Genomic DNA, 15,595 nt, shown 5'->3' on the forward strand with positions numbered 1-15,595 from the left:
AACAGGAGAAAAAGATATCCATCCTTGAAGTATGGAGTAATTACTTTGAAAAACTGCTAAATGAAACAAGCAGTGATGACAGCACAGTAATAAAAAACACTGACCAGGCATGCAGTCAGGAATACATATCCATACTTGAAGTAAAAAAAGCCATCAACGGCTGTAAAGCAGCAGGAGTAGATGATATTCGACCAGAAATGCTAAAGTATGGTGGTATAAAAGTCTTACAGTGGCTGCACTGCATAGTTCAGAAAGCCTGGACAGAGGGACGAATTCCCGATGATTGGAGTAGAGCTCTCATAGTACCCATATATAAAAAGGGAAATAAAACTGAATGTGAGAATTACAGAGGTATTTCACTACTGAGTGTTCCTGGCAAGATCTATGCAAGTATACTTGAGAAACGGTTGAGAAGAATTGTGGAAGAAAAGCTTGGTGAAGAACAAGCTGGATTCAGGCCAAATAGAGGCTGTCAGGATCAGATCTTCACTTTACGACAAATAGTAGAGAAAGCATGGGAATATAACAAAGATCTGTATTTAAGTTTTGTTGATCTGGAAAAAGCATATGACAAGGTGCCAAGAGAGAAGCTATTCAATACGCTGCAGTTATATGGTGTCAATAGGGCATTATATCAAGCAATACTTAGTCTTTATTTGAGTTGTAAGTCAGCAGTTAGAATTGAAGGAAGTACAGGAAGATGGTTTAATGTTAAATCTGGTGTGAGACAAGGATGTACATTATCCCCTCTGTTATTCATTATCTATATGGATCACATTATGAAGGAAAGTGGTATTAAACCTGATATCAAAATTGGAGATGTTAATGTCAGCTCTTTGCTTTGTGCGGATGATGTTATATTTCTAAATAAATCTGCTACAAGTCTGCAAGATTCTCTGACTAAATTGAATAGCTGTTGTAATAGATATGGTATGACGGTCAGCAATAAAAAGACAAAGACAATGAAAATAGGCAGAATCATTGAAAATGTTAACTGTGTTGTGAATGGAGAACCTGTGGAACAAGTAAAACATTTCAGCTACTTAGGTGCGATTTTTACTGAAGATGGTAAACTAAATATAGAAATAGACAACAGAATCAGCAAAGCTGGTATCGTGGGAAGTCAATTGAATAAATTCATATGGAGTAAGAGAGAAATTAGTCGGAACACTAAATTAGCTGTATACAAGACAGTGTTCAAACCAGTTTTAATTTATGGATCTGAGAGCTGGTTCAGAAGTAAAACACTTGACCAAAGACTAGAGACCGCAGATATGAGAGTCCTTAGAAAGATTCGAGGCGTGAACAGATGGCATCAATAGCAATATCATATTAAAAATGAGGATATTAGGAAAGAACTTGACATTGTCAGCATCCAGGAATGCGTTAGCAGAGCTAATCTCAGGTGGTATGGTCATTTAAATAGAATGGGAGAGGAAAGATTAGCAAAACAAGTGTTCTCTGCCAGGTTGGCAGGAAAACGACCCAGAGGAAGACCAAGATAATGGTGGATTGATACAGTACAAAGTGCCTTAGACGATAGAAATATAAGATCTGATAATGTTGGAGGCTTGACAAGTAACAGACTGATTTGGAGGAAAATTGTAGATAGGAAGTTAGTAATGATGTAATTTTTCATGTAGTACTGTCGTATCCTATACATCCCTTGAAGGTACATGGCAGGAATTTGATGATGATGATGATGATGATGAAGTAAATTCAACTAAAAAGAAGCAAAAAGCTAGATGAGTAAGGGTAATTTACTTCTGTAATATTTTCAACTTCTTTGACATTACTTATTTATTAATGAAAATCAAGGACATAAACCTACTATTCTTATAAACTTGAAATTCCTGTTACCTGTACAACTGATGTAAATAGGCTTTTCAGTCCATTTGCGTGGTGGTGCAATCCCTTTTTCTTTTAATTTTGTCCTAATCTCTTCTTCAGACATCATTTTTCCCTTACGTTCAGTATCAAAATCAGGTAATTCTACCTTTAAGAACTAAATAACAAGAAAAGAGGTCAAAATTAGCATAGAAATAACTTGCAAGAGTTATAACACTCAAGAATTGTAATTTTAGACAAAAAATTTGGTTTCTACAATGATATGTAATTCTTTATATCCTTTCTTTCACATCTGAATGTGAATCATTAGCTTCTATATATGAGTTGCCCAGTCCTAAAATTACTTCAGGTGCAAACTTTGTTTACACTTGGGTAAAGGATTAAACTAGGAAATAATTTCTTGGCATCTTTAATTTATAGCATAACCAAGTGGAAAAACTCCCAACATCTATCTCTAATCCAGAGTATTTTAATAATAAGGTGTGACACCTTTTTTTCTACTCGTATATGGAAAAATGACTTTGCCATTACCCCAAACTTGGTATCACTTCTGGGTTTGGCTCCCCAGGACCTGGTCTAGGGCATCGGTTCCCAACTGGTGGTACGCACCTGAATTGCATGTGTGGTTCCTCATTCTTTTCTGAAACCAAATTGGTTTTCTTCAAGATAGGTTTCTGATTTTGATTCCAGTCAATCTTTTATTATTTTTAAGAGTATTTTTGACGTATGACTTATGAAGTTTATTATTCTGTAGTGGGTCCATTCTACTGATTTAGCCTTTTTAGGAATAGGCACCATCAGAGAGTGTAAGAAGTCTTCTGTTTATGATCAGTTGGTATACCTTGTCTTTTACTTGTTCATTCACTTCCTTAATTAGTTCAATTGGTATTCTATCTATGCCTGGTGTCTAAGTCATTGCAATGGTTGTGAGTGCATTTTCAAATTTTTCTAAAACCAAATTGGTTTTCTTCAAGATAGGTTTCTGATTTTGATTCCGTCAATCTTTTAAGAGTATTTTTGACATATGACTCATGAAGTTTATTATTCTGTAGTGGGTACATTCTACTGATTTAGCCTTTTTAGGAATAGGTACCATCAGAGAGTGTAAGAAGTCTTCAGTTTATGATCAGTTGGTATACCTTGTCTTTTAGTTGTTCATTCACTTCCTTAATTAGTTCAATTGGTATTCTATCTATGCCAGGTGTCTAAGTCATTGCAATGGCTGTGAGTGCATTTTCGAATTTGTCACGAGTAATTTGCATTATATTATCTATGAGTTTGACTTTATCCTTCCTTTATGGCAATTGCAGGAGTGATTTTGTTTCTTTATACAGTTCTTGTACATATTCTTAACATCTTTTCTTCTTTATCTCAGGATCTGTTATTGGGTTTCCCTGTTTGTGTGTAACATTCTTTATCTTCCTGTAGATTAGATCAATTCTTCCTAGTTTCTCTATTTCTTTGCATTGTTGATTCCACCAGTTTTCTTCAGCTTTTCTGCATTCTCTGTCCACTTCATTTTAAATTTTTTTTTTTTTTTAATACATCATTTGTCCTGCTGTTGTGTAATATTTTTCCATACATGTCTTTTTTCCATTTTGCTTAATATTGCAGTAGTGATCCATGGCTTTTTCAGTTCTTGTGGTTTTATTCTTATTTCTTCTGCTCCATTGTTTTAATGTATTTCCAGGGTGTGTCAGCATCTGTAGTTCCCAGTTTTTTTTCTTGTTTAAGCTTATTTATCTGTTGATTAGTACAATCACTGAATCTCTGTTTTATTTCCCTTTCTCTTAAAATTTCCACATTCCATTTCTTTCTAGCTTTGGGTTTTTTTGGGATTTTCTATTTTAGTTGACTTTTCATCATTACTAGGTTGAGATCAAATCCTAAATCAGAAAGCAGAAAGGTGACCTGCAGGCACATGAACAGTACCAGAAGTAAATGCACAGGCCAGAAGTGTAACTAGGAAAGACATAGTTTCCTCAACTTGATTCGGATACCACTGTTTTACAACGAAGTAGTCAATTTGAAATCTTTTTTGTTCTCTTGAGTGGGCTCTTCCAAGTGTATCTTCTGCACTTGGGGGAGGGGGGGGGCTTCAAACCAGGTGTTAGCAATTATAGTAGTGAATGAGATTAGAGTCTGGAAGTGATGGGTTGACTGGTGTTTAAGGGGTATATTGCAAGTGTTGCAAAGACTATATATCGTACTTCCACAATGATAAAAAGTACACTAGCATGCAGGGATAAGGAAGTGATTATGTCACTGTATATAGCACTGGTCAGACCACACTTCACTATTATGCTGAGATTTGGTCACCTAGTTTTCACTGTCATGTATAAAGATTTGAGAGGGTCCAGAGATCACTGACTAAGACAACATCAGGAATCTGGAATGTTGGCTATGGAGAGAGGGAATTAAAGGAATGTGGATTGCAGAATTTGTTTGATAGTAGAAAAAGAGGTAATATGATAGTGATATTTAAGTTACTGAAGGGATTTTCTTAGATTAATCAAGAAATTATACAAACAGATAAGGTTAGAAGGGAAGGAGTAGAGGCCATCCCTGGAAGTTATGTAATAGTGTGGTGAAGAGAGGTGTGAGGGGTCAATTTTTTACATGGAGACTTGTGGATAAATGGAATGCATCACCGGAACATGTTGTTAATGTAGGAGTGTTAAGGATTTTAAGATTAAGTATGATAAATATATTGTTAGTTGAATGACCCCACCCACAACGATTCTGTTGACTCCATGGAGGGGGGGGGGAGTAATGATAATAATATTAAAAGTTTTTTTCACTTGTTTATACTATGAATTAAAGATGCCAAGAAATTATATTCTTGATTTCATCCTTTATCCAAGTATAAGCACACAAAGTTTGCAGATGAAGTAACTTCATGACTGGGCTACTTGTATATAGGGACCAATGATTTCACATCAATTGCTTTAGTATTCCATCATGTAAGGCATATATCTTTATGGACAGGTATAATGCTATGAGGAAGGGTCACTACCCAGACACAGAAACATGACTTCTGCATTACTCCAACTTTGATATCTCTTCTGGGTCTGGCTCCCACTGATGAGACCTAAATGAAGATCGAAACTGGCCTTCCCATAATGAATAGGATTATACATGTCCATAAGAATATGTGCCATGGCATGTAAAACTGCAAGGGCTGGATGTTGATATTGCATGGGAAGAAGTGGTAAATGAGTATTTTAGAGAGGCAATGGGAGACTGCTTACCTAGAGTCAGGAGAGTAAATGAAGTGGGAGTTAATGGATGAATTTATAATAAATAGATAATAAAGATGAATATCATCATCATCAAGTAAGAGCTACAAAAAAAGAAACAAATGTGGAGGAAATTTAAGCAGAAAGATGACCTGCAGGCACATGAACAGTACAAGGCACAGGCCAGAAGTGTAACTAGTGTGGTAAGAAAGGGAAAAGCAGATTATGAAAGGACGTTAATCTTGTAAAAGAGAATCCCAAACAGATCTTTCAATATGCTGCAAGTGAAATAATGTATATTATTATTATTATTTGAGATCTCCAGGGAGTCAAGGACTCATCGAGGGAGGCTGTAAATTACCCAACTCAGCTATCATACCTTCCCTTAAATTCATTTACACTAGATGCACTCACTACCTGTAAGGGCAAATTATTCCACTCACTCACTGCTCTCTGGGAGAAAAACCTAGCTCTTACCCCTTTCTTGACTGCAAATAAATTTAACTTCCATGGATGCCCTCGTGTTCTCTCCCCACCTTCCATATAACGAAAACTTTCATCAGTTGAAATGCTATAACACCCATTCAAAAGTTTATAGACCTCTATCATATCACCCCTCTTTCTCCTGTTTACCAGAGTCTGTAATCCACATACTCGTAATCTGTCCTCATAATCTAAATCCCATAATCCGGATATAATCTTTGTAACTCTTCTTTGCACCCTTTCCACAGTTTCTTTATCTCCTTGGATCCAGGAGACCAAATCTGCGCACAGTAATCCAAGTGTGGTCTTATCAAAGCCTTATAAAGAGGCAAAATGACTTCCTTATCCTTACATGTCAAGGTTCGCTTCAACATAGCAATTATCCTCTGAGTTGCATTTGCAACTTTTGCTATGTGACCTTTGAACTCTAAATTCTTATCCACCAATACACCAACATCCCTTGCCTCTTCAGTTTCTTGTAGCATAACCCCGCTAATATAATATGATGCTGGAACTACAATCACGCCAAAGTGCATAACTTTACACTTACTAACATTAAACTGACAGCCATTTTCGTTTGCCCAGATTTCCAGTCTATTCAATCATCATCATCATCATCAAATTCCTGCCATGTACCCTCAAGGGGTGTACAGGATATGACAGTACTACATGAAAAAATTACATCATTACTAACTTCCTATCTACAATTTTCCTCCAAATCAGTCTGTTACTTGTCAAGACTCCAACATTATCAGATCTTATATTTCTATCGTCTAAGGCACTTTGTACCGTATCAATCCACCTATATCTTGGTCTTCCTCTGGGTCGTTTTCCTGCCAACCTGGCAGAGAACACTTGTTTTGCTAATCTTTCCTCTCCCATTCTATTTAAGTGACCATACCATCTCAGATTAGCTCTTCTAACGCATTCCTGGATGCTGACAATGTCAAGTTCTTTCCTAATATCCTCATTTTTAATATGATATTGCCATTGATGCCATCTGTTCACGCCTCTAATCTTTCTCAGGACTCTCATATCTGCGGTCTCTAGTCTTTGGTCAAGTGTTTTACTTCTGACCCAGCTCTCAGATCCATAAGTTAAAATTGGTTTGAACACAGTCTTGTATACAGCTAATTTAGTGTTCCGACTAATTTCTTTCTTATTCCATATGAATTTATTCAATTGACTTCCCACGATACCAGCTTTGCTGATTCTGTTGTCTATTTCTATATTTAGTTTACCATCTTCAGTAAAAATTGTGCCTAAGTAGCTGAAATGTTTTACTTGTTCCACAGGTTCTCCATTCACAACACAGTTAACATTTTCAATGATTCTGCCTATTTTCATTGTCTTTGTCTTTTTATTGCTGACCTTCATACCATATCTATTACAACAGCTATTCAATTTAGTCAGAGAATCTTGCAGACTTGTAGCGGATTTATTTAGAAGTATAACATCATCCGCATAAAGCAAAGAGCTGACATTAACATCTCCAATTTTGATATCAGGTTTAATACCACATTCCTTCATAATGTGATCCATATAGATAATGAATAACAAAGGAGATAATGTACATCCTTGTCTCACACCAGATTTAACATTAAACCATCTTCCTGTACTTCCTTCAATTCTAACTGCTGACTCACAACTCAAATAAAGACTAAGTATTGCTTGATATAATGCCCCATTGACACCATATAACTGCAGCGTATTGAATAGCTTCTCTCTTGGCACCTTGTCATATGCCTTTTCCAAATCGACAAAACTTAAATACAGATCTTTGTTATATTCCCATGCTTTCTCGACTATTTGTCGTAAAGTGAAGATCTGATCCTGACAGCCTCTATTTGGCCTGAATCCAGCTTGTTCTTCACCAAGCTTTTCTTTCACAATTCTTCTCAACCGTTTCTCAAGTATACTTGCATAGATCTTGCCAGGAACACTCAGTAGGGAAATACCTCTGTAATTCTCACATTCAGTTTTATTTCCCTTATTATATATGGGTACTATGAGAGCTCTACTCCAATCATCGGGAATTCATCCCTCTGTCCAGGCTTTCTGAACTATGCAGTGCAGCCACTTTAAGACTCTTATATCACCATACTTCAGCATTTCTGGTCGAATATCATCTACTCCTGCTGCCTTTCCACATTTCAAGCCTTTGATGGCTTTTTCTACTTCAAGTATGGATATGTATTCCTGACTGCATGCCTGGTCAGTGTTTTTTATCACTGTGCTGTCATCACTGCTTGTTTCATTTAGCAGTTTTTCAAAGTAATTACTCCATACTTCAAGGATATCTTTTTCTCCTGTTTTCATTTCACCTTTATCATCTCTAATTCATTTTACAGCACTCTTTCCTCCATTCCTAAGCGTCTTCAACAACCTCCAGAATATTTTGCCACCTTCTTGATATTTATTTTCTATATTCTTGCCAAAGTCCTCCCATGACTTTTGTTTAGCTAGTTTTACACATTGTTTAGCTTTCTTACATTTGTCTCTGTATTCTGTAAGAGTAAAAGCTGACTTATTTGCCAGGAACTTTTGATATGCTTTCTTCTTTTCCTTCACTGCCTCTTTAACTTCCTGTGTCCACCAGGGAGTTCTGATTTTTTTATCTTTGCACACAACCTCACCACATGCCTCTCTGGCAGAATCAATCAATGTTTCCTTCAGAGTTTGCCACTGAATCTCCAAGGTTTGATTCCTGTTCTCAAACTCTTTCATTTTCTTTTCAATAATATTTCTGTATTTTAGTCTACAGTTTACATTTGAGAGCTGCTCAACTTTTATTCGCTTTAAAACTTTCTTACATGTTATTCTTTTCAATATGAAATTCAATTTTATCCTGCTCAAGACTAAATAGTGATCACTTCCAATTTCAAATCCTCTGTACACTCTCGTGTCCTGCACCAGGGAGAAAACATGACTATCAACAATAACATAGTCAATGAGACTTTTCTTATTCCTAGCCTCTTCTCTCCATGTGAATTTGTTCACATTTTTATGTTGGAACATGGTGTTAGTAATAACCAGTCCATGTCCTGAGCAGAAATCCAACAGATACTTGCCATTATTATTAGCTTTGCTCTTTTCTCCAAATTTTCCCAAAATATTTTTATATGTCTCACAATCATTTCCTACTCTACTATTTAGATCCCCAACAAGGACCAACTTTTCCTTTTTCATTGTGTCAGTTGCTTTTTCTAAAGCCTCAAAAAATTCCTCCACTTCTACCTTAGTAGAACCTTCTGTGGGACCATAGGCACAAATAAGTCTCATTGTCCAGTTCCCCATTCTCATATTTGCCCACATTACTCTACTTGAGACTGACTGCCATTCAAGAAGATTAGCCTCGTATTTTGTGTTGAATACTATGGCTACTCCTTCTTTTCCTTGATTATTCAAATCATTTTGTAATTGCTGAATATCAGTAGCATCCCTGATTGCCCTGCCTATCTTTGCATCATCAGCAAACAATTGCAAATCTGATGGTAGACCCCCGCTTGATGTCATTAATGTATAGACTGAACAATAATGTCCCAAGGACTGAACCCTGGGGTACTCCACTGGTTACCTTAAATCTGGCAGATTATCACCCTCTGTATACCACTTTTTGATATCTGTCTGTCAACCATCCCCTGATCCAAGTCAATAGATTATGTTCCAAACCCATATTCTCTAATTTACACAACAGCCTATGGTGTGGTATCCTATCAAATGCCTTAGAAAAATCCAACATTATCATAGTGTATCCATTCTCTTTATCCAACTCGGCCGTAACATTGTTATAAAATATGAGCAAGTTGCAAACACATGACCTTCGTTTAGTAAACCCATGCTGTTCCCTGCAGCGTATAGAATGCTTGTCTACTCATTACTGTATGCGAGTTCTTACCAACTTCTCTAAAATCTTCACTAACACACCAGGGATACTAATAGGTCAGTAGTTAGATGCATCAGTTTTTGCAACACCCTTGTGCAATGGAACTATCATACATTCCTTCCATTCCTGTGGTATCATTCCTGAGCTGAGACTCAAGTTATACAAATGTGCAAAAGGCCTAGCCAATTCAGCTGAACATTCCTTTAACAAACAGGCAGATATTCCATCTGTCCCCTAATGACTGCAAATGGCAGTCAATATATGGTAGAATGATTTTAAGGAATGCTGATGGTATGATAGAATCATACCATCAGCATTCACTACCACACCAGAGATACTAATAGGTCGGTGTGGTAGTAACAGAATCAGTCGAAATAGAAGAATTATAAAGTGAACATTTTGCAAGAATATATCATCCAGGTGTTGATATTGCAGGAATGAGAGAGCAAAAGGCTTATAAGAAAACTGAGGTAAATGAAAGGGAGATGCATAGCATATTAGAGAACTTTAATGTGAATACAGCTGCAGAATTGGATGGTCAGCTTGAGTTTTATGTGAAGCAGCGAGGGAATTGTCCATGCCCTTGACCATATTATTTAATCTAAGTCTCAGATCTGGGTTTGTCCTGAGGGGACAGAAAGTGGAGAAAATAGTTTTATTGCATAAAGGAGGCTCCAAGACTGATGTAAGAAATTACCGACCAATCAACATATCTGATGATTGGTCAGTAGTGTTGTCAAAAGTTCGGAAGCTGTTGTCAAAGTATTGGAGTAGTTGGTCAAGATCAAAATACAGGAATGGAAATGGAATACTGTATGGGAGGGCAGCACAGTTTTGTGAAGGGTAAGTAACTTGATCACATTTTATAATACAGTGACAGTGCAATTGGACAAAGGAAATGGGTTTACAGTGATATTGCTGGACTTTGCAAAGACTTTTGACAGGATACCACATGGAATTCTAATCAGTAAACTGTAGCACATGGGGATAGATATAGGGTTAATGAGATGGATAGGAGGGTGGTGGATAAAGAGATATAGGAGAGAAGTTTATTCAGGAGTAGAGTCCAAAAGAAGGCCTGTGGCAGGGTTCTTTTCTTAGATTGCTACTGTTAATTTTGTTCATTAACAATATCAGAAAGGATTTGAGAGGAACTGTTCAGTTATTTGCTGATGATGCAAAGTTGGGCAGAGCAATAGTTAATACAGATGATGTCAAAATTTTGCAGGATGACTCAGATAAATTGGCACACTGGGCTGAGGCAAATGGAAGTCAGTTTAATGTGGCAAAGTGTAAGGTCATGCATTCTGCGGGTGAAAAAATTACCAGCTGTATACCACGGAACTGTACTCCAGGAAATTGATGAAGCCAGAGACTTGAGAGTGTTAGTGGATAGGGAGTTAAAGTTTAGGGGGCACACAGCAAAAGTGGCTAAAACAGCTCATTAGACCACTTGGTTACTGAAGAATACTTTGACGAGGAGAGACAAGCAGGTTATTGTAATACTTTATATGACTCTATCTTGACTACTGCATGCAGATCTAGATGGCAGGGTTTTTTGGTGGTAAGGAGGGGATGAAAAGGATCCAGAGGTGAGTAATCAAGATGGTAGTAGGTCTATGGAATGAACCTTAAGAGAACAGGTTGAAGATTTGCAGGTTACAGAAACTGGTTGATAGGCGGAAAAGGGGTGATATGATTGAGACATACAAATTACTAAGGGGTTTTTACCAGATTAATTCAGAGGAAATTTTTCAGAACAGGTGTGTTGGTGGGAAAATTAGAGACCATGGAAATTGAGTAAGAGTGTAGTTAGCAAGGGAAGTAGAACTAGTTTTTTTTGCAAGGAGAGTAGTGAATGAGTTTAATAGGTTGTCAGAGTCTGTTGGGTGGCATGACTGTGAATGAGTTCAAAGCAAAGTATGAAGATACTGCGCAGATGTTGGATAGTTCTTGACATGATGTTTAGGGCTACTTAGAGTTGCCCATAACAACAATAATAATAATGTGAAGTAATTGGACCCTATAAATTAAAGATGCAAAGAAATTAAATTATTGGTTTCATCCTTTATCCAAGTGTAAGCAAACCAAACAAAGGTTTATTTTCTTGATCATATGAATTAGTAAAATAATATTTGGTTTACAGATCAAGTATTGATAAAAAATTTTTTTTTTCACACCTTATTACTTTACACCTTATTAACTAGTTGGTAGAGTTAATAAATTTTATCAATACTTGATCTGTAAACCAAATATTATTTTACCAAACCAAACAAAGTTTGCATGTGAAGTTACTTCACAAATGGACTACTTGTATACAGAGGCTAATGACTTTACATTAGTTGCCTTAGTATCCCATAATGCAACACACCATATTCTTATGGACATGTATAATGCTATGAATTATGGGAAGGGCCACTACCCAGAAGTGATACCAAGGGTGGAGTAATGCATAAGTCATATTTCTATATACAGAAGTCAAAAGGTGTCACACCTTATTACTTAAAAACTCTGGGTTACAGACAGATGTTGAGTTTTTTCATTTGGTTATACTATAAATTAAAGATGCCAAGAAATTATATTCTTGGTTTTCATCCTTTATTCAAGTGTAAGTTTGTGTGTGAAGTAACTTTACAACCAAGCTACTTAACACAGAGGCTAATGACTTCATATTGAAGTCATTAGCCTCTATACATAAGTAGTACATAGAGGCTATATACAAGTAGTATAGTCGTGAAGTTACTACACATGCAAACTTTGTTTGCTTACACTTGGATAAAGGATGAAACCAAGAATATAATTTCTTGGCATATTTAATTTATAGTATAACAAGTGAAAAAAATATACAAATAGCCCAGTTGTGAAATTACTTCATGTGCAATCTTTGTTTGCTTACACTTGGATTAAGGATGAAACCATATCTCGGCATCTTTAATTTACGATAATAATAATAATAATAAACAATGTAACTGTTATATAGGCTTTACGGTGAGCCACACAGAGTGGCTTTTCTGTATCAAACAAAAAGAAATTTAAAACCAAAAGCATGTTTAAAATAAATTTTCATGCATTTAGCCATGACATCTCTGATGACTAAATGAAAAACAAAACTATTTTGATGAGACAGTACATTAGATCACAGGTTCTTAAACTTTTTTTTAATCCACAATCCCATTTAAATAATCATTTAATCAGTGTTATCATGCTCAAAGATGTTTATTTCTGCAATAAACTAAACAAACAGAAAAAAAAGAAAGAAAGGTTGTAGTATATAATAATTTCAATAATTATATAATTAATATTATTTACTTGCATTTATCAATGTTTGATGAAACCTTCTGAATCTTTTTTGCAAGATTAAGTTGGGTTGCAACCTAAAGTTTAAGGACTGTTGCTCCAGATATATTATATATGCATTTTAATATGTTAGAGAAATCAAAAAAACTTTTAAAAGTAATAAATTTTATAGAGGTAAAGAAAAATATAAAGTATATACATTTTATATGCATCTTCATATAATATTTACCTTTTTGGCTCTTAGTTTTCTAAATTTTGGATTCCAGTGCTTTGATCTCCACTGATAACATATTTGTAAAGGAATAGATTGCTTTCCTGAAGAGCAATTTCCAAATGTTTCTCGCTAAGAAAGAATTTTTTTTTTATATATAATAAAGAAACAATATAGTAATTTACAATTGCTGACCAATAACCTATCAAAAATATGTTCAAGATAAAAATATCATAGGCATAGTTTAAATTTTTTCCATCAAAATTGTATATTGTATATAATTTTTCAAAGAATGTTAATGGAAAAATTCCACTCATTTATAAATCTTTTATAAACAGGCAACTATGTTTTAATATATAAATTTCTTCAAATTCCTCTTTATCTATTTACACATGGTAATCTACTGTTTACTACTCACCCTGAGAAAGTGACTTTTTTGTTTCAAATATTGAAGGAATGATAAGTTGAAGTAATGTTACATGTTGCAAGAAAGCAGTGCAATCATGCAGTTAATGAATTAACAGAGAAAAATAACTTATTGCAATATACTGTAAACAAAACTTCACTTTCACATAATTTAACAGATTTCTGTTACAAACTACTAGCTTTTAAGCTGGTAGTTTTTTTTAAATTGTTTACTGTTCATTATCAATCAAATGGGAAAAGATTTTTTCTGTACCTTGTTTTTTCCTCCCTGATGGCAACCTTAAAACTAAGTCAAATGATAATATAAATTATAATTGAATTACCATAAAATTATTCACAAGTTAAAACCTGAACAACCATTTGGGAAATCAAAAAAGATTAGATTTCATTCAGTGCAAAATTTTTCATTAGCAGCTTCTCGTTAACTTAATTTTTATGAGGCAATATTTATTTTTTACGAACACAACAAACAGTCCACTTCGATAAAAGCATAATTTCACTTTAATGGAAAACCAAACCACTTTCAAAATAGTCATTCATTTTATGCTGCATGTCTTTATTATGATGACAAACTGTTCTCTGCTAATTTGTTCAGTGCTATTTTTTTTTACAATCATCATCATCATAGTAATCAGTTTAATCATGTGCACACAAACATGCCAAGTCAAATTATTGCAAGTGAAAGTTATTTGGCTAATATAGCAATATTTTTCATTAGTTAAAATGTTTTGATAATTTGTGTGTAATGGAACAAATTAATTATTATTATTAATTAATACTTAAATGAAATTCCATGACTCACTGCTAGAGGTTATGCTACACTAGAAAATCCATTATACAAATTATTATTAAGTGACACCTCAAGGTAGTCCAAAGACTCGTCGAGGAAGGGCACCTACTCTATGACTTAGTCTCCACCACTCAATCCATCAACTATACAATGAACTGTAACTACCATCACCATCTACACCAATGCCATCTACCACCCACCACCACTAGTATTTTCACAGACAATGACAAACATCCATGCCCATGGTGGGATTTCAACCTGCAGCCTTTTTTTTGGCTGGAGAGCAGATATGCTAACCACTCGGCCAACATGTAAATATATTTTAGTCTATTAATTCTGGGTGTTCACTGAACAGTTCAAATGTTCTGAGAGAAGAAAAACACACATTTCTAAGAGCCAAAACTCAATTACTTTCATACAGGACTGGCTAACTCATCTCAGTTGAAAAACCCACATATAGATTCCTAATGTCATGATGAGAAATGCAGGTCATTTCCATATCACATTGTTCTTCCAAATGTTACATTAAAGAGGTGCCAATTTAAATACTGAAACCCTGTCTACACCTTGTGGTGTGGAGGTGAATTGGTGATGTAAGCAAAGCTTCTCAGAAGTGTATACTTCCAGAAGGGCCACCCTAGGTATGAAGGCCCTTTCAATATACCTGGCCAACACACAAGAAGTTTTCTGGTTGGGTAAGAAAATTGTCAGAGAACATTAAACCCAATTATTCAGAGAAAACAAGACTGGCACCTGAAATGTACAATGCCTGACAGCGAAAGAAAAATTAATTGAAGGACAAGAACTTGAAAATCATAACATTAAAATGTGTGCAGTATCAGAGACAAAGATAAAAGGCAAAATTATAGGACAAATTGGAAACTACATATAGTGGAGTATGAAAACTGGAAAGAGCATCTAAAAGGAATTGAAATCATGGTACATAAAGATATAAGAGAACAATTACAAGAATACAATTATATATCAAACAGAATACTACATTTAAAGTTAAAGAAAGGGGAAAAAATATTAAATATTATTAGTGTATATTGTCCAAAGGAAGGAAAACAAAACTAGAAATAGAAGAATTTTATGAAGATCTTCAAAATGTAATAGACAAATGAATGAATGAAAAAGAATATTTAATAATAACTGGAGATAAAATGAAATTGGCAACAAGGCAATTCCAAGGTATATGCCAAAAATTTAATGAAGAAATAATTAGTTAAAGTGGAATAAATCTACTACAGTTTTATTATTATTATCTTAACACCACACAGAGTCAAAGACTCATCTAGGCGGTCCTTATATCATACATATATACATACACAGTTCATCACCATGCCTTAAACAGACTGAAATTCTCTGCAGACACCACCCTCTCAGGCAAGGCATTCCAATCATTCACAACTCTG

General features: G+C 35.1%; 1 protein-coding gene across 1 annotated transcript in view; it reads right to left on the reverse strand.

Annotated features, from left to right (window-relative positions):
- The window catches only part of mRpL45 (mitochondrial ribosomal protein L45), a 130,310-nt gene that overhangs the window by 96,437 nt on the left and 18,278 nt on the right, over positions 1 to 15,595 (reverse strand). Inside the window, exons 2-3 of the mRNA XM_090405615.1 lie at positions 12,983 to 13,096; positions 1,861 to 2,005 (exon numbers count right to left, since the gene is read on the reverse strand). Coding sequence (XP_090261741.1) covers positions 1,861 to 2,005; positions 12,983 to 13,096 — 259 coding nt within the window. The remainder of the gene's footprint in view (positions 1 to 1,860; positions 2,006 to 12,982; positions 13,097 to 15,595) is intronic.

The sequence above is a fragment of the Typopeltis vanoorti genome, chromosome 15 (assembly GCF_054136105.1).
Source record: "Typopeltis vanoorti isolate ZY-2024b chromosome 15, IOZ_Tvanoo_1.0, whole genome shotgun sequence".
NCBI lineage: Eukaryota > Metazoa > Arthropoda > Arachnida > Uropygi > Thelyphonidae > Typopeltis > Typopeltis vanoorti.